At 43.2% G+C, this 25210-nt stretch overlaps 2 protein-coding genes across 2 annotated transcripts in view; one reads left to right on the forward strand and one right to left on the reverse strand.

Annotated features, from left to right (window-relative positions):
• btbd7 (BTB (POZ) domain containing 7) overlaps window positions 1-3908 on the forward strand; it is a gene marked incomplete at its 5' end in the record, with an annotated part of 29288 nt that extends 25380 nt beyond the window's left edge. The window contains 2 exons of the mRNA XM_080550536.1: window positions 951-1361; window positions 3019-3908. Coding sequence (XP_080406662.1) covers window positions 951-1361; window positions 3019-3714 — 1107 coding nt within the window. The 3' untranslated portion in view covers window positions 3715-3908. The remainder of the gene's footprint in view (window positions 1-950; window positions 1362-3018) is intronic.
• A 7596-nt stretch (window positions 3909-11504) lies between these two features.
• On the reverse strand, window positions 11505-22799 carry ubr7 (ubiquitin protein ligase E3 component n-recognin 7). Its single transcript, XM_080550537.1, has 11 exons — window positions 22478-22799; window positions 21951-22084; window positions 19177-19237; window positions 18937-19032; window positions 18765-18818; window positions 17909-18014; window positions 16293-16423; window positions 12746-12949; window positions 12238-12415; window positions 11958-12019; window positions 11505-11840 (listed from the first exon to the last, which is right to left on the reverse strand). The coding sequence occupies exons 1-11, from the start codon at window positions 22604-22606 to the stop codon at window positions 11748-11750; spliced, it is 1248 nt and encodes a 415-aa protein (XP_080406663.1). The 5' UTR covers window positions 22607-22799; the 3' UTR covers window positions 11505-11747.
• Between the last annotated feature and the right edge of the window lie 2411 nt (window positions 22800-25210).

Genomic DNA, 25210 nt, shown 5'->3' on the forward strand with positions numbered 1-25210 from the left:
GAGAGTTACTAGGAGGTCTGAAAGAGTTACCAGGAGGTCTGAGAGAGTTACCAGGAGACATGAGAGTTACCAGAAGACTTGAGAGAGTTACCAGGAGACATGAAAGTTACCAGGAGACATGAGAGTTACCAGGAGACATGAGAGAGTTACCAGGAGACATGAGAGTTATCAGGAGACTTGAGAGAGTTACCAGGCGACATGAGAAAGTTACTAGGAGGTCTGAGAGAGTTACCAGGAGACCTGAGAGAGTTACCAGGGTTTTGGTTAGAGAGTCATGTATAAAAATGAGAGTTGTGTATAGAAAAATCATATTAGAGCAAAAGGTTATCAACATCGACTGAGAGGACTGGTGTATTTGCAGACCCTCTCAGAGCCATTCACAACGATATTTTGCTTCTTTTTTCTATTTTTTACTTTGACTATGTTACTGTTTTATAGTGTGGCAAGCTTTAACTTCAATATCCTCTGTAAGGTCTTACTGAAGAAAACCAACTATCAATTATTATATTGGATATTTACAAACAATGTAGAGTATAATGGATATACATGTATATACGGTACAGTTATTTTCGGAATATATCAACCTTAAACAATGTCACATTTTGTAGATGTAGAAGCTGCTTGTTTTGTTTTTATTCACTGATGGCTTCTGTCACTGGAGCACCTCATAATGACGAACATCCCAGGAATTTTGGCTGGAGCACAACAGCATTTTGTTTATTCCATTTCATTCAGCAGTCTGTTCAGTGGTGGCAAGTGGGACACGGTTGACTCAAACTCGAACTGAGGGTGGAAAAGAAATGTTGAAAAATGTTGCTGGATATGGTTTTGTTCTTACCAGACTGCCTTGATAGTCTAGTTGATAGTCTTGATAGTCTTGTTTCTAATGTAGTTTTGGTAGCCATTTGGGTTGTGTGGACCTAATTCATGCTGTACTCCACCCCCTCCAGAACCCTCACAAGTTCTTCCCGGAGGAGCGTTTCGGGGACGAGAGTCCCGTTCTGGCCCTGCTCCAGTCTGGGCGATGCCGGGTTAACAGCAGCCCGGCAGTGGAGAGCATGTTCACCGACTTGGAGGCCATGGCAGGGTTTCACCCTCCGCTGCCCCCTCCCCCGCCTCCCTATCATCCACCGGCCACGCCCGCTCATGCCCAGCTCAAGGCAGGCTGGAGGCCCCGTGCCCCGAGCCAGCCCCCATCACGCTCCTTCTCCTACCCCTGCAACCACACCCTGTTCCACCGTCAGCTCTCTTCGTCCAAGCACGGGAGCCCCGCCTACCTGCCAGGGGCCACCAAGGCCCTGTCGCCTGATTGTACCAAACCCCAGAGCGGGGGACGCGCCCCTCATCAGGACAAACCAGGGGTGAGTTGAGGGTGATAGAGTTGTAGTTAGGGCTGGGTTCAAAAAATCGATTTCCCGATTCTGAATCGATCTTCATTGAATGAGCGATTATCGATTCATAAATCCCGAGATCGATCTTTCATGCATTTTCCTGCTTGCAGCTTCAACCCGCAACGAGATCTCGTGGCCAGATCTCGCGCTACAAGAATGTATCATATCTCATATCTCACGCAACGAGAGGTCTCAACACTGTAAAATCTAAAAACATGGCGATGGCAGGGACACTCAAGTCACCACCAGGCTTAAAGGCAGACGTTTGGTTGCAAATTACAATCAAATTCTCCGCGTGCCCAACAAATTACAGAGGCTGTAGCAAATTTTATTTGCAAGGATATACGCCCTTACAGCGTTGTCGAAAATGCTGGCTTTTGAAGCCTCGTCAGTGTACTAGAACCACGCTACGTGTTACCGACACGCAAACAGTGGAGTGAAGTGATAGTCCCAGACATGTCCGCGCAGGTGAAACGTGACATCGCAACTTCACTTCAGCCAGCAGAGAGAGTTGCCATAACGTGTGACAGCTGGACATCCAGAGCAAGGGACTCGTTCGTACCTGACAATCACTTGCCACTTTATCAGCGAGGCTTGTTTCGGATCCGCTTTTCCATGTTTCACGTCAGGGTGATGCCTCAATAAGTGGTTCCGTAGATTTGTGGTGTTTCCACAAACATATTGTTACTGTATACTACAGTATTTTAATAATCATTGATTTTCCAATTATGTTTATTCCTGAATAAAATCTTCCAATCTCCAAAAAGTGAGAAAGCAGTAATGAAGGGCTTTAGTTTCATGGACATTATGGTTTACAATGTGTTTTTTTGTTCCCCAAAATACCCTCATCTATTGCACTATTTTCGTTTGAGTTTTGCACATTTTTATTTAGTATATATATATATATATATATAATGCAAATAAGCTATTTGAGACAGTCCTGAGGGATGTGAGATGTCTTGTTTACCGATAGGCTATGTTTGTAGCCCCTTTATTTACACTGGCTGCAGTAAAGCACATTAAAAAGCACTTTTTGTAGTGTCTGATTTAGCAAAATGTTGGTCAATGATGTTCATTTATGTTCCAATAAGAAGTACCGTACATTCATGTAACTGCTTTGGAGTCAATTCTTAATGTAAACATTGATATGTTTAACAATGCTACATGTTATAGGGTTCCTTGAACCATTTATATAGCATTAGTTCTGAGAATCTCTTTATATTCAAGGAAAATTGATATTGTAACTAAATCGAATCGGAATCGAATCGGAATCGAATCGAATCGAATCGAATCGGGAGCTGTGAATCGGAATCGAATCGTTTTGGGAAATCAGTGGCGATACCCAGCCCTAGTTGTAGTGTCTATGAGGTGGTGGGACTGATGGCTAATAGGCTATCTGGGTATGAGGGTCTATGAGGTGGGGGGGAATGAAATGTAAACCCCTAAATCCCTAGAGTATTGTATTGATATTTGATTGAGGAAAATAAAGCAATATCTCCCTCTCTCTACCATTGCTTGACTGAATACTGGAAACAGGTTCTTAGATATTTAGCCTAAATGGCATGACTTGCACAGTATTTGGTATTAGGGTTCCACAATGTTAACACTTCTTTGTTTTCTCCTGTAGAATATGGAGCCGGTCATTAACGAGTTCATGCCCGACATCGCCATGGGGGTGTCTGCCATGACCCTGAAGGAGCGCTGCCTTCCAGAAGTCTCCATGGAGGTGGAGGCTCACGACCCACACCCTTTCCACACGGCCCCTGTCCCGGCCGCCCCCGTCCCTTACTGCCACGCCGGCCGCCACCTGCACGCCTCCCGCAAGCGCCATGCTGCCGAGCCCAAGGCGGAGGCCCAGGCGGAGGCCCAGGCGGAGTACCCTGACCTGTACTCTGGGCGCCATGTGACCTCCTACATCGGCCCTGACCTCTACAGTCACAGCCGGCTCCCTTCAGGGGGTCTGGTCCCCCCTCCGTATGCCCAAGACGCCCAGCAGCACCCCTGCCGGCCCTCCCCGGGCGACCCCCTCCGCCTGGACGTCCTGGAGCAGCCCCCTCAGAGACTGGATCTGGCCCTGGCCACACAGGCCGGAGCCCAAGCTGGGCCAGCGCACGGTCCGAGGGGGGAACGTCCCAGAACTGAAACAGACCTCACTAGCGGCCTGGGCCTGGTGAGGCCCTCTGAGACTTATGAGGAGTGGCCCCAGGGCCGCAGGCTCTGCACCGAGTCAAAGTCTGGGGGCAGCGGCGACGAGATGGTGGGGGCCAGGGACCGCAGGTCGCCCAACAAACCAGAGTACCCTTACAGGAAATCTGCACTCTGACCCTCCATGAGATAACCACCAGAGGCCCTGGTTCAGATAAGGGTACAGACAGACTAGAAAGGTGGTGTGGTCTGTGCTGTCCCTGGTGGAGGAGTGATGGTCACACTCATGCACAGTTCAGGGCACAGGCACCACGCACACAGTGGTCCCCCCAGGAGAGCTCCATAGTGGTCCCCCCAGGAGAGCTCCATAGTGGTCCCTCCAGGAGAGCTCCATAGTGGTCCCTCCAGGTTAGCTCCATAGTGGTCCCTCCAGGAGAGCTCCATAGTGGTCCCTCCAGGTTAGCTCCATAGTGGTCCCTCCAGGTTAGCTCCATAGTGGTCCCTCCAGGAGAGCTCCATACTGGTCCCTCCAGGAGAGCTCCATAGTGGTCCCTCCAGGAGAGCTCCATAGTGGTCCCTCCAGGAGAGCTCCATAGTGGTCCCTCCAGGAGAGCTCCATACTGGTCCCTCCAGGTGAGCTCCATAGTGGTCCCTCCAGGAGAGCTCCATAGTGGTCCCTCCAGGAGAGCTCCATAGTGGTCCCTCCAGGAGAGCTCCATAGTGGTCCCTCCAGGAGAGCTCCATACTGGTCCATCCAGGTTAGCTCCATAGTGGTCCCTCCAGGTTAGCTCCATAGTGGTCCCTCCAGGAGAGCTCCATAGTGGTCCCTCCAGGAGAGCTCCATAGTGGTCCCTCCAGGAGAGCTCCATAGTGGTCCCTCCAGGAGAGCTCCATAGTGGTCCCTCCAGGAGAGCTCCATAGTGGTCCCTCCAGGAGAGCTCCATACTGGTCCATCCAGGTTAGCTCCATAGTGGTCCCTCCAGGTTAGCTCCATAGTGGTCCCTCCAGGAGAGCTTCATGTCCTGCACCAGTGAGATGCAGCTGTCACAGTGCCTTCAGCACAGAGTGGTGGTGGGTTTTGAGGGAAGGGCTTGGTTTTATTGAGAATTATCTGTAAAAATAAACAATCCCATGAATAACACATGCAATTGGCCACCAAGTAGATCTTGCTGTTGGTTGAAGCGGTCCATGTCTGTCCACCACCTTTCTTTCTCTAAATTTCGATTATTAAATGTGAATAAATCTTTTCCAATGTTTGAGATTTAATGACAATACACAGCAATCACTTCGTATTTACATTCCTCTCATTTCCTGCATCAGGATGATACTGTAGAGCGGATTATGGAGAAATATATATTTATATTTTTGTGCCTATTTGCTTTGCTTAGAAAATAAATTGAAAAATGCAGAGGCAAACTCATTTCAGCCCCCCTGCCCATTACAAATAGTTCCTCCTCTTCAAAGAGCGCGGAATTGCAGTAATAGCTTGTGTAATCCTCTACAACCAGGGGTTGTACGTCAGTATGGGCAAAGAAAAAAACAAATTAAATCTCCCCACTACCAATGTGGCTACTCTCCAGAAATAATAATTGCTCAGCTGCTTTATTAGACGTGATTATTGAAGCCCACTTTGCATACCAGAAGTGGAGTCTCTTAGTCCTCAGAAGCTGGGGAACCCAACTTCTCAATCATACCATAGCACTCTCTCACTGAGTCAGTCCTGTTGTTGACAGCCTGGCTAGAATTCAGCCTTTAAGCAAGTCACAGTACTGCTGCTTTTCTTTTCCTTCTGGTACATCTGTTACTGTCATTGGACAGAGAGTCCAGATACTTGGTAAGGATTGGGGTATCCCAAAAAACCCTGCGTTAATCCATAACCATTTCACTGTTTCTTTGTTGTTGTTTTTTTGTTATGAAGACACAGGCCTCATGACTGTGCCTCTCTTTAGATGGCTCCACAACGCCATCAAGGATAAACCTCAACCAAACCAAGCTTAGACCCTTATTCCCATGACTCCTCATTGGCCATATGAAGCAGGCCACTGCGGTCCATGTCTGTGATTGGTTGTAGGGTGGTGCCTCACCATCTTACCACTTACTTTGCTGTACCCAACAACCAACGGTTATGATGATGTCACAATGAGTTATGGTGAGAGAAGAAAAAAAAAGTGTTTGAATCATTTGCCTTGAGGAATTTAGAATATCTTCACCCCCTGGGGAAAGACTCACTCCAAACCAGCATAGCATCAAACTGTCCTTCTCCTTTGATTGAAAATCTCAACATGTGTTTTCTCCCATGTCTTGCTACTCCCATTGCTCCACAGTGTCAAGAGACAATATTGACTTCTGTTCACTTTAATTATCTCAGTCATGTTAGCTTCTCCCCACATGGGGGAGGGGAGAAATTGCTGTATTGTGCACCTGTTATACTACCATTCACAGACACTCTATTGCTCACTGTGTACCTCAATACTATGCCACTTTTTCCCCCTCAGGGTGTGACTCGTGTCCGAGGGCTCATCTCTGTAGAATGCTAACGCCTGTTGTTTCTTGGCAAAGCAGAGATTCGCCTCGGGCGGGTAACAAATCACCTCCAGGAAACCTTTGTATGAATACCTAAGGACTTCCTTTATCTTGCTAATCCAAATTGCCTACTTCTCTGTCCTTTCAATGCAATGCTCAAGATGCATAACACTGGACAGAACAGAAGTCCCTGTAAGTTCACTTAAACATTATTTACATTTTTTCAACTCAGTTTGTTCGCTTGTAGGGAAGTGGGCTCTGTAGGGTCAAGTCATTGGCGGCTGCCTTGAATGGCTGTGTGAATGGGATAAGGCAATTGTATCTTGAATGAGCTGGGAGTGTCTAGCCAGTTGGGTTGAGGTTGCCAATGTTTGCGATCTTTCAGATATGGTTTCGTCACACCTAGCTTTCGATAACAGTGGCTGGAGGGCAAATGTGTACCAAGAGATGCATAGGAAATGTGTTAATTTGAATTAGTTTCAGTTGGGAGTAGGAAGGGACTACACTAAATTATCCATTATATCATCTTAATTTAATTCTGCCATGTCAGAAAAACAAGCCTTTTAGCACGCTCAGGAGTGTAGTTTGAGTCAACTCTTGTGTTGCATAGGTCGTCTGCTACTAGTTTCTACACTACTGGACTTGTTCTTGAATTTCACATTGAAAGTCTCTCATGGTTCAATGTCTTGACCCAAACTTCAACCCTTTGCTAGACTGTGACCTACCTCTGTCCAGACACTTACTCATTATAGACACTCCTCAGCAAACGTGTTATTTTTTTCTTTAACTTTCATATTGTCTGCCAAGCGCTCCTTTATTCAAACTCCTGGACCTCAGTTATCGTATGCAAATAGTTGGTAATGTACTACTTATCTGTACAGCTCCAACACTTCCTAGATATCACCATGGCTTCAGATCATCACATCTGTCTAAGCAGTAACAAAATCTATTGTTTTCTTTGGCTTTCATGCTAATCGCTTCAACCTCCTGTGGGTGCGTTCTGCTGCTACCGCCACTGCTTGAGGGTGGAGAGGGAGGTGTGTGTGTGTGTGTGTGTGTGTGTGTGTGTGTGTGTGTGTGTGTGTGTGTGTGTGTGTGTGTGTGTGTGAGAGAGTGTATTCACAAGTGTCAATGGGTGTGCGTTGTTGTGGGATGATGCAGTCTGCCTAAGGGGCTGAGCTCAAGCACGGCGTAACCAGCGCCCATCGTGGGCTGCCTCACTTGCTCTCTGTCATAGGCAATATGGGATTCAAACAACAACAAAGCGGTCACCTCTGCACTTTATTTGGTAAACAGCTGAGGGATGGGGCTGGAGAAATGTAACCACTCTCACATTCATAGATGGAGCTATGGATGCAAAGACTGACCATGAGATCAAAATGATTGTTTTAACCCTTTTTTTTCTTTTTACAATTACACTTTTTACAAACAATAGAGTAAAACAAGCTTACATTTTGATGGTTTTGACAGGGTAAGACAGTTGAACTAAGCTTGAGGCGTTTCTAAATTATATTCTTCAAGAATCAATGGTTATATATTGGAAACAGTGATGCCAATCCCAGATTGCCCCTTTAAGAATGACATATGAATGGTTATCTATAAAAATGTGAAAGAGAGGAAGAGGAAGGCTGTCTCAAGTATAATGTTGGTGTCGTATTTAAGAAGAGATGATCATGGATCATAGATGGATGGTTGTCTTATGTTCCACTACCTTGTTCTACTAAGGTAGTCTTATCCATTGATCTTTGTTGGTCCTGGGTTTGACTTTGATAGGTTTGATAGGTGGGGATTGTTGTTTGTTATTGATGATCTGTAATATAAGACTGTCAGTGTTCAGATCTCCAAGAGGGGAGAACAAATGTGTGTGTCAACATAGCCCAGACAGAGACTGGAGCTTATGACTTCTGCAGCCAGAGCTCGGCCCCCCCCCCCCCCCCTCCTCTCTCTCAGCACCTCACAGCCCTGAGGCCCCCGCCCCCCAATCATCTCCTCCCCCACCCCCATCCCCTCCAGAGACCACAGAGGTCATTCAGAAGGCAGGCAGGGATGGAGAGCTGTGAGTGAGACTCAAAATATTAGATGTCTGAGATGTTATTGCTGCTTTCTCATTCCAGAATGGCTCCCCCTGGCAGTAACGTAGTGATAGGAACGTAAATCAAATCAACACTTCTGCCCACTAAGCATTGACGTCATGGCAGGCTTTTTTTAACCTGAAAGGGAAGGTCCTCACCCCCAAGCCCCTGATTGATTATCAGGCATGATTATCAGGCATGTTGCAATATGTTATTTGATTTGAAGTTATTGCTGAATTCTAACAACAGTTGAACAAAATCTGTTTTGTTTTGTTATTTGTCTTTTGCTATAAGCTAGTTCCTTTTGAAATATAGGTCTTCACTTATTGGATACAGATAGCAAATCTGCAGGTTTTCATAACAGGTATATCGTTTTGGACTATAGTTTTGGTATTAGCAGTTTTCTCTTTCTGTACTGGCGTGAGCAACACAGGTGTGAGCTGAATGTGGTCATAATTCAGGTGCGAGCCTGTCTATGTCATGTCAGTCCGTCTATGTCATGTCAGAATGCAGAACCTTGTGTGTAGGGGACCTCTGGTTTTAACTACATCCCATCTGAGAGGAAGTTTAGAGTTTGGCTCCTGTCTTGGGACAATGAGTATCCATGATGACCAAGCCCAGCCCTGCAGCAGGGCTAAGCTGCTGTTTGTCCTCCCACAGATGTTTGTGTCTGTTTTGCCACAACGGAAAGACTGGACTGTTGTGGCAAAAAAGGATTGCTGTATCAAAGATATAGAATTAACCCCAGGAGAACAATGATCACGTTTGCCACGATCATTTAATGATTGTGCATTTAGAGTATGTCGAGTGAGGCTGAAATGACTCTGTGTTGACTTTTTTTGCTGTAGACGATGGTATTGGAAGCTCTGTGTACAGAGGGCCTCACCATTGCACTAAAGTGAAATCTCATAGAAGTATTGTATGTATATTAGCAGTATTAATACTGTGGAGTAGTGCCCCCTATAGGTATAATGGAGATTTCAGATGTTCAGATGATTTTCTTTTTCTTGGTAGCTTGGTGTCTGACACATTTCCATTCATTATCAAAAAATATTGTTGCTTTTGCATTATTAGCTAGCCTTGAAAGACCCACAACCTTTGGTTTCCCTCGATCATGTCAGACATAAATAAGATATACAGATTCACTCTGGTTTTCTCTCTAGATTTTCACAAGGACCAGCAGTTGTAGTTGTGCAGGGTTGGAGGGAAGGTAGATGGGGACGCAACTCATGTCCTGCTTCCTGGTTTTGCACCGGTACATCCTCTGTCTGAGGTTAGGGAGGGTTTTTAATGGTTTTCTCATTTCCTCCAGCTCCTCCTTTAGCTGCCTCAGCCCTCCCAGATGGAGACTAAAGAGTGCCTTCCCTGCCAGTGGCTGGGCATCCTCCTTACCTTTGTCCTATGCAAGCCTTTTTCTACCAGCCCACTCAACCGGTCTCTTTGTATTAGTGTAGCCAATACTTCATGTACATAGTGGTTTTCAAAAAAGTATTTTTTTGATTTTAGGTACCTTTGAACACAAGTCTCTCAAATGTATTTCTTTGTAGAACATATACATTTTTCTATATATAAAACAAATATGTCAAAAATCTGGAGAAAAACAGCATTCTTGTAGGTTCTTGTAAGGAATTGTGGAAATTCTATTTTTCTACTCTTCTCGGATAGAAGTGTAAGAGTAATGAAGCTCAAATCTGCAATTTAGGTGACTGACATCTTCAAAATAAACAGCTTTGATAGAAATTATTAAATGACTTTGAGTCTGTTTCTTTCCTAGTGACTAAAACGTTCCTGACAAGGACTCCTGACATTAAAAAACAATGACTCCCTAAATGTTTGTGGTCTGGTGGGTCAGATAAACTGACATTAGCTGCTCCAAAAATCCAACAAATCAGGAGGCATATTTCCATTGAATTCTAGAAGCCACGAAGAAGACAGAACAGAGTGATCAATTGTCACTGGCCTAATGGTAAATGTTTTGAAAACACATTTTTGTGAGCAATGTGCCCCATTTGTTTTGTGCCTGAAATATTCACACACCTCTGTTGCAGCTGTTTTGTGTTCTCCCAGATAATGAATTTGAGCTGTAACCTACTGGTTTTCCATAATTATACCTCCACGGTTGTCCAAGTGTAAACTTCATTGTTTTCAGAACTACCTCTGGTTTATCATCAGTTTAGGTTTGCACAGAAGATTCTAGAGATGCATCACTGTGAGCGATTAGATCAATTATATTGATTGTGTGAGTTATATAATAATTATAGCTAGCAAAAAGGTATTCAACTTGTAGTATGTTCTGTAAAGCATAAGTGAAGGGTTCCCAGAAGGATGGCTAGGATTAACTAGCACTAGAACAACTTGTATTATTCAGTTTTATTTCTCAAAGGTTGAATATTAAAAAGGAACAGTGATAACAAATGAACACTACACATTGTTATACAAAAGGTATAAGTAAGTACTGCAATCATGGTTTCTGCATCTTTGATAGAGCACTAAAGAAACCGCAATCGGTGCCACTGAGGGAAACTGAATTAGACATTGAGAAGGAATGGAGTTGAAAGAAAGTGTTTTATGGAAAAAAAACAACCTACCAGACAAAACATTGCCTTTGTTTTGTCCAGATTAACCCTGGCTTTGATCCCCTTTGATATGCTGGACGGCAATGGATAATGCATTCACTTTGAATGTTTGAAGAATAGATCCATTAAAGTTAGTCTCCAAATAATAGATAAATGTCAGAGGGTCAACAGCGGAATAGGGTCACCGGCTAACAAAATGCTGTACTTTAAATACGATCACTCCAAACAGATGAGCTGTAATACAGACTAGAATTGTCCTTAAGAAAACTGTTGCAAAGATGTCAACTATTTCAATCAAATGTCAGTAAAGCCCCCCAAGATAACATTTGAGGGCAAACATCAGCCAGTTTTGCTTCCTAGCTTTTCTTTAAAAAAAAAAAGAAGAAAAAACTTGAACGTAAACATAGAGTGGTGACGTCAGTCATTCATGGAGCTATGTGGGAAAGTAACTCAGAATGATCCTGATTCTTTTTTGCTATCCAGGATCAGGTGGAGCTGGCTGATTTCCCCTATACAACTCAAAATCAGCCAGATACATCTGATCCAGATTAAAAGTTTTGAACAAGTGGGCCCTGATATAGCTAGAAACAAATCGTGTCCAAAGGTTGTCTGACTCTTCTGCTGCAAAAATGCTGGTGAAGGGGGTTCTGAGTGTTATATTTGACAAACAGGCAAGCCATGTCACTTCGGTGCTCTGAGCTGTATGTATAAACTAAAAAGCACCAGGATGTCATATAAAAAAAACATCACAATTACTAATGTGGGCCTTTGAGAGAATTCCCCTTTATTAACCTTGCATAGCGTCAACACTATATAACAATTGTATGGTATAGCAAGTACAGCAAACTGTGGCAACAGGATAACAAGCTCACACATTTGAGAACCGTTACATTTTTATTTAAAAACAATAATTCTGAAGAGGTGGACTACAATGATATTGGACACAAGGCGACATTCAGTGGAGGAAAACTACTGATAGGTGTTTGGAAATGTGGAGAGGCGTTGGAGGTTTGGATGAGAGCAGATGGGACTGGGTCGGTTCAGCTGCAGTAGTACTGGCCCGCGTTGGCCCGCCGCCTCTTGCGGCTTTGCTGCTGCTCGAAGAACTGACGAATGTCCTCAGGAGTCACCACCTGGCGGGGAAAGGGACCAGGCCATCACACAACGACGACATAACAGCCAAGAAGGACCACATCCTTATTGAAGGCTGATAAGGTAAGTGGACTAATAAGCACCTACCGTGTACCTACCTTTCCATCTGATGCAAATCTCTGCAGGAAGTCCTTGAGCTCAGTCTTCATGTCATTGTACTCTGAGAAGAAAAAAAATAACAATTTCAAACGAATGAAGTTTTGGGCTGCTGCAGTTGCAGCACTGGTGGCTGTCTTCACTTAGCTTGCTCCCCCAGGCAACCCTCACAGAAGAAATACAATTTGTAATACAATCAATGTATGTTAAGGACAATGGGTCAAACGTGCCCTTCTTTCCCCTTCCCTTGTTCCTTCCCTCTTTAACTACACCACTTTATACCATGGATGATCTCCAACTGCTGAACGTGGTTCAGGGTGTTGAGGGCTGACATCAGGGGGTCACGGCCCTCTGCGCCCCCTTGCTGCTCCTGTTCGGTGGTCTTGCCCTTGTTTTCATAGGCTAGAACGGTGTCAGACTCGTCCAGAAGGAAGGACACACCTGCATCGGTGTAGGATTTCTGCACCGGCACAGAAAAGGGAAATGGGTGAGTTGTGAGCAAAGTCTACAAATTGAATCACACTATACTAAACTACTACTACATACTAATTATACATTTAAAATAAAATAACATTCCTAAAACGTATAGACCAACATTATCTCAAACAGGATGTTTACAGCAATAATAATGGGTTAATCAAGTCTTTGCATTCTTTTGCAACATGAGGCTCACAAACATATTTCAGAGGCTCAAATTCATTTGGAACAACCATCTCAGTTGAAGTTGGTTTGCTTGTTCCTGACAGCTTGAATAAGAGATTTAAGGAATGAGAAGTGAGTGGTATCCTACCTTACAGCTGTCGCAGGGACAGAGTTTCGTCCGCCAGGCTGAAGGCCAGAACACAGCCCCAGCCCTCTTCAGCCCAGTGTCCTCCAGGTTCTTCAGCCCAGTGTCCTCCAGGTTCTTCAGCCTACACTCAGGCTCTCTGGAGGGCAAGCCTTGCTCCATCTCCCCGTACTTTCTTTTACTGACTGGCACTCCATTAGCTTTTGACTGCAAAAATGACACAAAGTCCTCTGAACATTTGAGAAATAACACTTTCTATCCTGAAGATAAGCGGCAACAACATCACTCTAATGATGTATCAAATTCTGTCTGAAAGGATGAATGAAAGGAAGCATGCATTTTGCCAAGACTGGTGGGTGGACCTCGGACCATCAGGCCAGTGTTTCTCTTCTTTTGGATGTGTTTATGATTTATTTTTGATTTCTCAGCCCAATAATGGCTTCCTTGACTTGCAGTGACCCTTTAGTCTTCGGATTGACAGACACCAACAGCAGTCTCCAAAGGGAAACAAAGCCTGGACTCAATACTAGACATTGACAGCTGTCTTATGCCTGCACCAATGATGTGACAGAACACATCTGACAAACCAGAAACACCTGTCAAGCCAATCTTCCAATACTACTGGTTCCCTGAAATAGGGGGACTATGTTTAAAAAGGGTTGTTCTAAATGGTGACAAATTAAATTAAAGCAAAGAATCTCCACTTTAATATCAGTAATTGATTTCAAATCCAAACTGTTCCAAACTGAGTATAGAGGTAAAAAAAAAAAGACAATAATTCCTCTTTCCAGTACTTATGGAAGGCACTGTATATTTGCATGAAAGTGAGCTGGAACCACAACAAACATTATACATGATTCAAATGCGTGTGTGAGATCACAAGGCTCCAGCCAGGGCAAAGCGTAGGTTGTCAAATTAAGGCTGGCTTCAATGTGCGACTTGCCTCAGAGGCTGACAAATGAAATGTGTTTATCGCTTTTGTTTATCTCTTGTTTATCGTATGTGCCGCCGCAAAGCCTCAGGCTGCTCCCTGTGGACCAGAGAATCAGCGTTTGGCATTTATTCTCTAAATACCCACACAGACACAGCGGAGGGCCGTACAGGAAACTGACACAGCGGAGGGCCGTACAGGAAACTGACACTGCGGAGGGCCGTAAAGGAAACTGACACTGCGGAGGGCCGTACAGGAAACTGACACTGCGGAGGGCCGTACAGGAAACGGACACAGTGGAGAGCCATACAGGAAACTGACACAGTGGAGGGCCGTACAGGAAACTGACACTGCGGAGGGCCGTACAGGAAACTGACACAGAGGAGGGCTGTACAGGAAACTGACACAGTGGAGAGCCGTACAGGAAACTGACACTGCGGAGGGCCGTACAGGAAACTGACACTGCGGAGGGCCGTACAGGAAACTGACACTGCGGAGGGCCGTACAGGAAACTGACACAGCAGGCTGTACAGACTCCTCAAGCTGCCTCATCAGAGGTGTGGCGCCACCATGTGGTTTAACAGAGAGTCTTTCTTCTCCTACACAACTGAAATACTGGTAAAGCACAAACTCCAGGTTCAAACAACGGCTTTGAGAGAGAGTGTATGCATCCTTAAAAAGGGGAAATAATCAACTGTATACAGTAAATCAGTAAAAATGGCAAAATATCATGTGAGCAATCTGTATAATGTCTGTATAGTAATAACATGAAACATCCACATCCATTTCCCACTGATACTTTCAAAAAACTGGTTCTCAGTCTGCTGGTTCCAGTGCCATCTACAGTAAGGGAAATAAGTATTCAACACATCAACAATTTTTTTCAACAATCTGGGATTAACCATTCAATATATTTATTCAATATATTTCCACTACAGATATTCAAATGAAATTTAGACCAGATATTGGTATTTACTCAATAAAACTAAACAGTCAAAGAAATTGTAACATTCCAATCGATCATGTGCAATAAAGTGGAATGACACAGGAAAAACGTATTGACACAGTAAGAAAAGCACTAAAGCAGCTTATGCCACTAATGAGTTCTCCTACCTGTGCTAATTAGTGCATGTTGCAAACAAGCTGTCCTGCCAGAAACATCCCATGGTGGATAGAGGCAAAGAGCTCTCCCAAGACCTTCCCAACAAGACTGTTGGGCAGCATAGTAATGGCACTGGTTACCAACGTATTTCTCAACTCCTTAATGTTCCTATAAGCATTGAGGCCATTATCCACAAGTAGAGGGAACATCAATCGACCATCAGGCCACCAGCCACGCAAAGGAGCTCATCGCAAGATTTCTGACCCGGCAGTCAGAAAGTTAGTCAGAAGAGTAGCCAGAAAAGGCATGTTGAAGCTCATTTGGAGAAGCCTGTAGATTACTGCGAGAATGTAGTCTGGTCCCAACCCGGGACCACCAGTGATTTTCGCCGTTCATACATGAGCTAAATGCCCTAAGCAATCTGTATAATGCCTGTATAGTAATAACATGAAACAGCCAGGGCACATCCAGAACTCATTAGTGGCATAAGGTAGCTCTTACTGTGTAAATACTTTTTTCCTGTGTCATTCCACTTTATTGCACATGATGGATTGGAATGTTACAATTTCTTTGCCCTTTCCCATGTTGCACCTTTACAAACATGCAATGGCATTCCCGGGTTAGCACAAGTAGTCCAGTAGTGCAGCAGATGGCGCTAATGCAACATGAGGCCGGATGTACCCAGAGAACAACAACAACAACAAACGCGCTTCAACCCTCTGGCCTTCGACACCGCCTAGCAAGTCGCCATGTTCAGGCTAATGTTGATACACCTGCATGTATTACTAGCTAATCAGCTCGTTAGCTACCAGCTAGCTAGCTCACTATCAACAAACCTAAACATGATTAACAATAGTAACCCACAAACAACAAATTGACAATTAACTAACCTGTACGACTGACAATGAAAACGTGAACAAGTCTTGCGTCAGACATACATAACCCTTTACGTGCCGTTCCAGGCAATGTTCATGCTTCTGTTCACAACTAAGCCTTCCCTGCATTTTCCATGGAATTACACATGGTCTTGACCAGGTAAATTACCTGAGCAGATTGCCCTTGAAATTCTGTTTTCACATGCCCCTTACCAGGTAAATTCCATGGAATTTAATGGGAAAGCTCTTGTGTGAATGAGGTTTAAGTTTTAGGCAACAATACGACACGCCATGTTTGGAGGAGAAATGGCTCCGCATATGATCCTAAAAATAGGATCGGGCCCCTGGGAATCTTCAATATTTAAATACGTGTATGTCTGTGTTGAAGAATGGGCCAAAATCCCACTTGATCTCTGAGAGATTAGTTTGTTCGTACAGGAAGCCTCTTGAAGCTATCATTGGAAACAAAGGCTTGTTACAATTTCTTTATCTGTGTTGTTTTATTGAGTTAATACCAAAGTCTGGGCTAAATTCCAGGTGAACAGTTGCAACGGAAATATGTTGAATAAAAAAATGGTTGAATACTTACTTTCCCCACTGTATTCTTCTCATAAGGATGAAGCTTGGTATCTCATGACTTACCTTCTCTTCTCCTCTGTTGTGGAGGCTCGTGGAGGCCTCGTCTGTTCTGTTGTTTCGTTCCTCATTGTGCTCCACTTCTATCGTCACCTCATCCTCTGCTCTGCACGGGCTGGCTTTGGCCACAGGGGGCACTGTGTGAAAGACGAAACACACCTTGGAGCACCTGGTTCTGAGAGGTAAGCAGACTGTACATATGCCTAGAACAGGGGTGGCCACAGCCGCATGTGGCTCTTTGCCTGTCTGTGTGCGGCTCTTTAATCCATTCATTAAAAGTGCGTGGCTCACTCTCCGTGTCTCGATAGATGTTGTTTTGGTATGGCAATCTATGGCACTCGCCATAGGCCTACCTGGCTTAAAAAAAAATCCCCAGAATCTGAAACACGTTGTGTCAACAGCTAGTTTACGTATGTCAACAATGTCTCTATTCTCAATAATTTCAGTAATAATTGTACCAAATTGGGGCCAGTAAAACTAACTTGTGTGTAAGTTATATGTGTGTGCAAGCATGTTTTGATATTGTCAGTCGTCTCACTTTTAGTAGGTGAGATGTAACAAAAATATGCCAGTGAAAAAAAGGAAAATGGACATAACAAGGAGCTTTTTTGGTCAAAGGGCAGCAGAGACACGTACAGGGACACAGGTGAGGTCTCATAAATCTAGCGTTTTAACAGTGCAGTTAATTTAGAGTTGAGAATAGCTAAATCTGTAATGTTTTGTTTCTAAGGAGATTGAACCAGTCTGCCTGCTAGGAAAGATGTAGATTACTACCCACATACTGTAGTTGTCTCCTTTATTCATTACCTTAATGTCATATAAGTCAATTGTATAGAAACAACTCACCAAAATTGACTATTGCGCAACTTATTTGGAAAAAAAATCCACCGTGGGGGGTAACCCCCCCTCAACCCCCCCTCAACCCCCCCACTCAGACCTTGCCATACCATGTCTTTTGCTGAAATGACAACACTGGTCTCATAGCCTATTGGAAATGTATTGTGTGTGTGTGTGTGTGTGTGTGTGTGTGTGTGTGTGTGTGTGTGTGTGTGTGTGTGTGTGTGTGTGTGTGCGCGAGTGACAGCTTTTGTGATGCATGTATGATGTGGCTCTTTCTGGTACCCCAACTATTTTTTTGGGGCTCTAAGTCTCCGACCGGTTGGCCACCCCTGGCCTAGAAGATGGTGGAGTGGGAAACCTAATATCTGACTGTCAAAGATACAACTACAGTTATACCCCCACTGAGGTCATTTGCTCACTTACTGCAGGTTTCAATATTGTTTGTGTTAAAATAAATGAATCTTTAAAAACACAGTTCTCAAAGAACCTAAGTAGAGTCTGTTGTCTGTTGTAAATTTGTTCACACTTTTTTTTCTTAGTTTGCAGCTATAGGGACATACCATGTAGGGACATGCCATGCATACCTATGAAAGTCACAAACTGTCAAATGTAAACATAGCTGGACCCACACCTCGTAATTTTTGGAGGCATGAAGCTGTGTTACAATTAGTTTTGCTTGCAAAAGACTTGGAGAAGTAGCTCATCAAACAGTAAATCCCCTCCATTTTGGTTTACATTTAGAGGCTAGGAATGTGTCCTTTCAGGGCAGAGAGCAGGCCTACCTGCGAGGTGGGCCGCATACGTCCACAGGAAGGGGTTCTTGTTCATGCAGGACTCGCATACCATCTCCTGCAGCTCCATGCTCTCCGGCACAGGGCAACTCAGGTGCTGGAATGAAGGAGTAAAGGTTTTTACACACTGATGCGTTTTTTTCGTATGCGTATTTTTAAATCCGTCATCCGGAAGAAAAAAAAAATGCACAGAGACCTTGCACACTGACCTCCGATGCGTTTTATTATTATATTGACGTTGAGAAATGTCGCAATATGCACTCTACATTCTAAATGCTTGATTTAGCAAAAGGTACAAACAAGTGAGAGCAATATAACAAAAAACAAATGGTAGACGACATCAGTCATTGCCTGCAAAGGATTCTCGACAAAGTATTAAAAATGAGCATTTTATTTATGATTATGTTAATTTGTCCAATTACTTTTGAGCTCCTGAAAATAGGGGACTGTGTATAAAAAGTGTTGCCCCTTGAATTAAAGCTGAAAGTATGCACTTCAATTACATCTCAATTGTTTCATTTTAAATCCATTGTGGTGGCGTACAGAGCCAAAATTATGGAAATCGTGTCACTGTCCAAATATTTACGGACCTAACTGTACTTCATATACTTTTGTAGTGTAGAGTCAAAAGAAGACAAAATGCTTCAGTGTCCCAATACTTACACAGGGCACTGTACAGGAAACCAATGTCACGTGAGCCTAGACTTTGACACGTGACACGGTACATTCCAGATACCTAAAGTCTGCCTAAATTATAGATGTCCAATATCATGTTGATGTGGATCCTGAAACATGAAGTACTTTCATTATAACAAGCAGAAATTGTATATCTGGAATAAGGCCTTACCCTGCCGTGAAGCCAATCTTCACACACAACGCACTGAATCATCTCATCTTCAACCTGAGAAAAGATGCAGCTTTATTTTAAGTGCTGGATTGATTGTCTACTTCTGTTTCCATACCAATGTGCAATACACTACACATTATCCCAATACTGTTTTTAGAGAAAAATCTGTTACCGGGTCATCTGGGTCTGGATATGGTCTGTTGCATGTGCAATACAGACCCAAGAAATTGTGGCTGTATTTGTTCTCAGTGTTCAACGGATCTTTTTCCTAAAGTAAAGACAGATAAAACAGTCATATCAAGGCCATGGTCACCATGATGGTGTGGTATTTTAGATATAGTTTGCTTCACATGCCTCCATAATGTTGCATAATTTAAAATAGCACAATTTCAATAAATATTGGAAAACATACTGAGTATAGCTTGCACTCCATCTCTCCAAACTTGCTGTTTCCACAGTCGCAGCGGAAATTCCTATAAAAGATTTCAGAGAGCTCAGGGTCAAGTATGGACATCTTTTTAAACCAACTGCATTACAGATAATGCTAGAGGGTTTATGATACAAACACTGAACAATAATCAAATACTACATGACAAACTCTGCATCACAACGTTATGGTAACTGCACTGATTACGACTGCAAGCCATACAAGAGGCCTTGAAGACAGCATCACTCAGGTGGAGCTCTCCCCCATCCAGGACATCTCCTCCACAGCGGGATACGGGTGTTTACAGGTCGACATTTAGCCCCAACTCAGGATAACGCAGGTCACAAAAGCTGCTCACTTTTAGCCAGGTACCTGTGGCAACACATCTAACTAGGGATGTCCCGATCCCATTTTTTCACTACCGATACCGATACCTGGGCTTCAGGTATCTGCGATACCGATACTGATCCGATATTAGTATTTATTGTTTTACTCCTGAATAATAACAAATACTTCCCCAGTATAGTCCACAACAACAGTTGGCTATTAAAGACTGCCAGCCTTTATTCAAGCAACAAAAACAGTACTCTGCAGTACTCAGTGACCAACTGGTTAAAACAATTTAAACAGCAGCATTCAGCATTGTAGGAAAAAAAAAGAGTTACGGTCTGATTTCTAGTTTTAGTGCCTTCAGGTTTGTATTCTATTTATCTTCTCTTACAAATGGCAAATCAATTATAGGACCCTTTTTAAAAGTGTAGCCCGCTGGTGAGACCAGAAACCAGTCGCAGAATCGAAGGAGTGTCAACAATATCTGGTTTTCGTTTTTTGTACCCAGTCCATATAATAAAAAACAGTTTAACCATCACTAAATACTTATAATCTGTGGATTGGATTAACTGTTCTCGTTTGTCGGAGGCTACCAGTAAGTGATAATGACTTGTAAACATACTCTCGTTTTAGGACGTGTTCAAAAGCAAGGACTGTGTGTTCATCTAGTTAAGATGGGAGTGGAGGTGAGGGAGCTGATGAACTGGGGCTGGGCTCCCAGAGAGGCAGCGCTAAACTGAAAACAGACGCGGAAACGGATGCATTCAGAATGTAGTTATGTGTTTTTAGCATGTCCATGTTCTCTCAGTATGTTGTGATGATATAAAAACGCAGTTAGATGTTCCTAGCGATGTACCACTGTTAGCTGTTAGCCGCTAGCAGCGTTTGTTGTTGTGGTTTGGTCAGTCACTTTTCTCCTGTCGCATTCCCATTCGGTGCACCAACATTAAAATACTCGTGTCGTCTTGAATTTCTTTCCGATTTCAATGTCTGACGCATCATTTGAAAGCTTACCATCTGTAGTTTCAGACTATGTAAATAACCGAAAAATTACTTAAGCAAATGGTTTATGATTTCACCAGCTAGCATCATGACATTGTCAGACTCATTACACACAGGTAGTCAACTCTCATGCCCGTGACCACTGACTACTACTGTTGTCATCACGTGAGTGACACGCCGGATCGCGCACGCGGATCGCAGCCTATTTTCTTTCTGGTGCGATCTGCGATCCAGCATTCAGGACCAATATCGCAGCGATATCCGATATCAATATCGGATCGGGACATCCCTACATCTAACCTCTAGCTTAAACCTGCTCCAAGACATCTATCCTCTAGCTCTACCCTGCTCCAGGACATCCAACCTTCTACCCGGCTCCAAGGCATCTAACCTCTAGCTCTACCTTGCTCCAAGGCATCTAACCTCTAGCTCTACCCTGCTCCAAGACATCTAACCTCCAGTTCTAACCCTACTCCAGGGCATCTAACCGAGGACCATTCAGATCCCTCCCTAAAAAAAAAGCCATCCCCTCCATATTTCACAATGACTGATAGTAATACCTTATTTATCAAATATAGTGTGTTAAAAAAAACACATCTAAATTATGGCTGGTTCATCTACCCCTCCGAATGGACTGAAAGAAATGACATTGTAGGAATGCATTTGACACTTCACATATGTAACAGGCTATGATGGTATAGTGAAATAAGCTATAAGGAAATGTATTGACAATGAAATAGGCAAGCTGGCAGTAATTGGTTATTGAAACCAATCACTGTTTTCTGCATTGACAGGAGTGCTCGATTGGCTGAACAAAGCAAATGCATGCACAGTTATCTTCCCAAATCATGTCTGGGTTGAATTAGCAGCTGGTGCTGGAACAGTCTATCCTCAGGATATTGATGAATCTGAATGTCGATCTTATTGAAGCGGGCCATCTTTGAATAATGCCGATCATTCACAGTTTGTCTTGTGACATACTGTACCCCTCTGGTGAGATCACAGGAAAGCCCTTAACATCCAGCTAAAACCGTGAAATCTCACAACAACTTGCACCTTACTCGACAACACACTTCTGCACCACTGTGCCGGCATTCTTCTTTCTACCTTGTGCTCTGCTGCTACTGTTATTATGTAATATACACACACAGTATTATACATGTATTAGACATTGTTGTTATTGTACTGTTGTGCATTGTTTATTATAGTGTTTATTGTATTACTATTGTATTGTGTTACTATTGTTTTCGATGATGAGTTAGAATTGCATTGTCGGTCATGCACACCCCTGAATCCCAGTACATGACCTAACCCTTAAGACAAACCTCAGGATGGACATACACTTTTGGATTCACATTAGAGCTTTAAACAGGCCTAAACAAATCCCTGTTGAAATGAGTCTGAGCCCAACAATTTATGAAACACACCTTTTGGTATAGAGCTCAAAGAGGTCATGGCCTTCATGGCATTTGTAGGAGCAGGCCAGACACACCCCAGCAGACTCTCCTCCCTGCGGTTGGCAGGTGGTGCAGGCATACAGGGCCTGTCGCTTTACATACCCCTGCAACGACAAAACAAGATGATCCCTGGTACATCATTGATTGACATGTACAAAGGCAGTAAGGTAAATAATTACCATTCTGATTATAAACAGGTCGGGAATTGTGTCTACCATGACAACTCACTACAAATCAAATGAACAACAAGTTAAATTGATCAACACATACATGTCAACTTAATGGTGTTCAGGACGGATAAAGGTGCTCTTGATACTTGCCATTTGAGGTTAGCGGGCAACATCGATCTGAAGATAAGCATACAGCTGTACAACAATTTGGGAATAAGACAAGAGCTAAAAACGCCGTTGTTTTCCAGCAAAATATGGGAGCAGTTCCCATACCGATTGAGTGAGTCCGTTTATCTAAATAAATATAGAATATGCTAAATCACATACCTCAGGGTATGAACACTTCTCAGAATCGCTGCCACCTAAAACAGCAGATGCTTCGTTCTGTAACTCTTCATCTTCTTCCAAAACGTCAACTAAGGATACAGTTGTCTCGTCTCCCTCCACTGCCGCCATCCTGGGAATGAGAAGGTGAGTGTTACAAGTTCCTGTTCCAGGGCAACATGCACAGCGCGCAGGTGGAAACAACTAAAGGGTCGTATCGGACTAGAGAAATTGCACCACAACTCTGTCTTAGGCAGAATAACAGGACTACACCGTTATCAAAGTGCTTCTTTTGTTTCTCAGTTGTTGGTCAGTGCGACGCGCGTTTTTGGTCAGATTATGAAACTCGATACGTCGTATCTCATTATGACAACTTCCGGTGTCCTTATGACAACTTCCGCGCGACTTCCACATGACATATTTGGCGGGAATTTCTGGAAATGTGTTTATTTGCTAATTTGCTACGCATTAAGCGAATAGGACGAAAATTATCTGTCATATCCATAAATACCTGAAATACGAAAATGATCTATCTCATATTCATAGTTGATATAGCTGGAAATGCATAATGGGCTTGGCGATTTACGTGAATTTGTCTTCCTCAGCCACCGTAGTAGCGCGGTATGGTGACGTCGCGAACCAAATATGGTGTTGAAATCCTTTCAAACTACTTTAAGAAAGCCTCCGGCTACGGGTGGATATATTGGTCTACGTTCGGAATGGCATACTAGCATACTACTCATACTAGATATGACGTATTTTTAAGTTTGTGAGAGCACACGTTCACAGTATGCGAAATTTGAGTATGCAATAAATCTAGTATGTATACTAGAGTTTGCTGAATATTTGAGCATGCCATGACTGGACACTAGTGGGGTACTAAATCCCCCAAATGCATTGTGCGTCTCTTCAGTCTCGTCAAACTGCGTCATACAAACTCGTCATACAGCTGTTGTTTACAATGGTCTGAGAGCCTGGGGTCCGTTTCACTAAAGGTGGCTTAATATAGCGGCGCTATAATTAAATGCGGCGCTCAGGGACCTCGAGATTGGTATTCAAGCCTCAGGTGATTCCTCGAATGAGGATCAGCCTTGTGTCATCAGTGTTCACAGAAGACAGGCTTACAAATCTTCGATATGGGCGCGTGCACGCAGACATAAAAAGCCCTGAAGTGTCGATCTGTCGAAATGAAGATACTCCACTCTGCAGGGGTACTACATTTGCGCAGCATTCCGAATTATTGATTTTTATGAAAACGGAAAAATAAGATGTAAAATAGTGCAATACTGCCGCAATTAACAAGGCGAGGGAAATGGTTTGGCAAGAAATTGCTGACCGATTAAATGCGTAGGTCATACTAGCCCCAGTTATTGTTATATGTTCATATTTTAATAAATGAATATTACTACTGTGGTGATATCTGCAGCAGGCTACAAACCATCATATCGCCACAATGGCCTAGTGGTATTGACTGCTGCCATAGGATTTATTCGTCATTTTATATCAGTGGTTCGAATCCCTCTACAGACGCACTTTTTACTGCATTTCGTTGTCTGAATCTAATCTAAAATCTCATCTAAAAAAGTATTGTAGGCTATAAAATTATGGTGCAGGCTAATTTACAAGAACTGACACGATTACAATGGTGTTTGAAACCTTTGCATGAAATCTTCGGTTAAATGTAAAAAAAAAAAAATGAATGACTTAGTCAAGTCTCGAACTCGCAACCTTTGGAACTCGAGTCCGCAGCCTTAACCACTACGCCGGCCAGACCGCTGTCATGACGGCAATGCAAGTTGAGACAATTACTTCTTTTTTTTTTTACACTCTTTTCTTTATCTATCTATCACACTTTCAAAATATCAAGTTATCTATCACACAATCAAACTATCTATCGATCGATCACACTTTCAAAATATCAAATTATCTATCTATCACACAGTCAAACTATCTAATCTATCTATCTCATGTGAAGTGGGAACTAATATTTCCTAAAAGACACATGAGGAACTTTCGTTCAGGGTTTAGTTTCCGCCTGTGAGCCTTTTTTGACGCACGGATGACTATAGCCTGTGTTTTAGCCTGGTCGGGACCAGGCTAATTATATCTGACTAAGAAGGAGCTCAACCAAGCAGCGAATTATTTGAGCCACATTGATGGCACCGAACGCAAGCTAACATTTTCGAGGCTTAGAACTTTATCGAGGCTTAGAACTTTATCGAGCTTTGTGGAATAGGGCCCTGGAGACCGAAAGCTTGCAATAAACATTGTTTTTTGTACAGATTTGAGTGTGCTTTTTTGCACTATATTTTATACTCTTCAGCTGCAGCACCCCAGCTAAATCTGATCACGGATGAGCAGTAGTATTTTCACTATATTGGGAATTTACATGGTGAAATGCATTCTTAGACATGACTACGTCGTCATGATTACAAAGATGCCACTTGAATTGCATAAAATCCTGTCTTACACACACGTTCCCTTTTGTATTTGACTGCCTGTAGCCCAATCACGAATGGTCCCAGTATTGTAGCTTCAACAAGTTGGTTGTTATTGCTGTAGCAAGCCCACAATATATTAGTGCTCATATATATTTAATTTAATCCTGTTCTTTTACCAACTGCTAAGACAACAATATACTAAGTATAGTAATCATTTTACAACTTGTTTAGATATTATGTTACGATGTTTCTGTCGAACCCCACAGTGAAGGTATAGGCAACATTAATGTAGTTA

The sequence above is a fragment of the Nansenia antarctica genome (genome assembly GCF_963989245.1).
Source record: "Nansenia antarctica genome assembly, chromosome: 1".
Lineage (NCBI taxonomy): Eukaryota > Metazoa > Chordata > Actinopteri > Argentiniformes > Microstomatidae > Nansenia > Nansenia antarctica.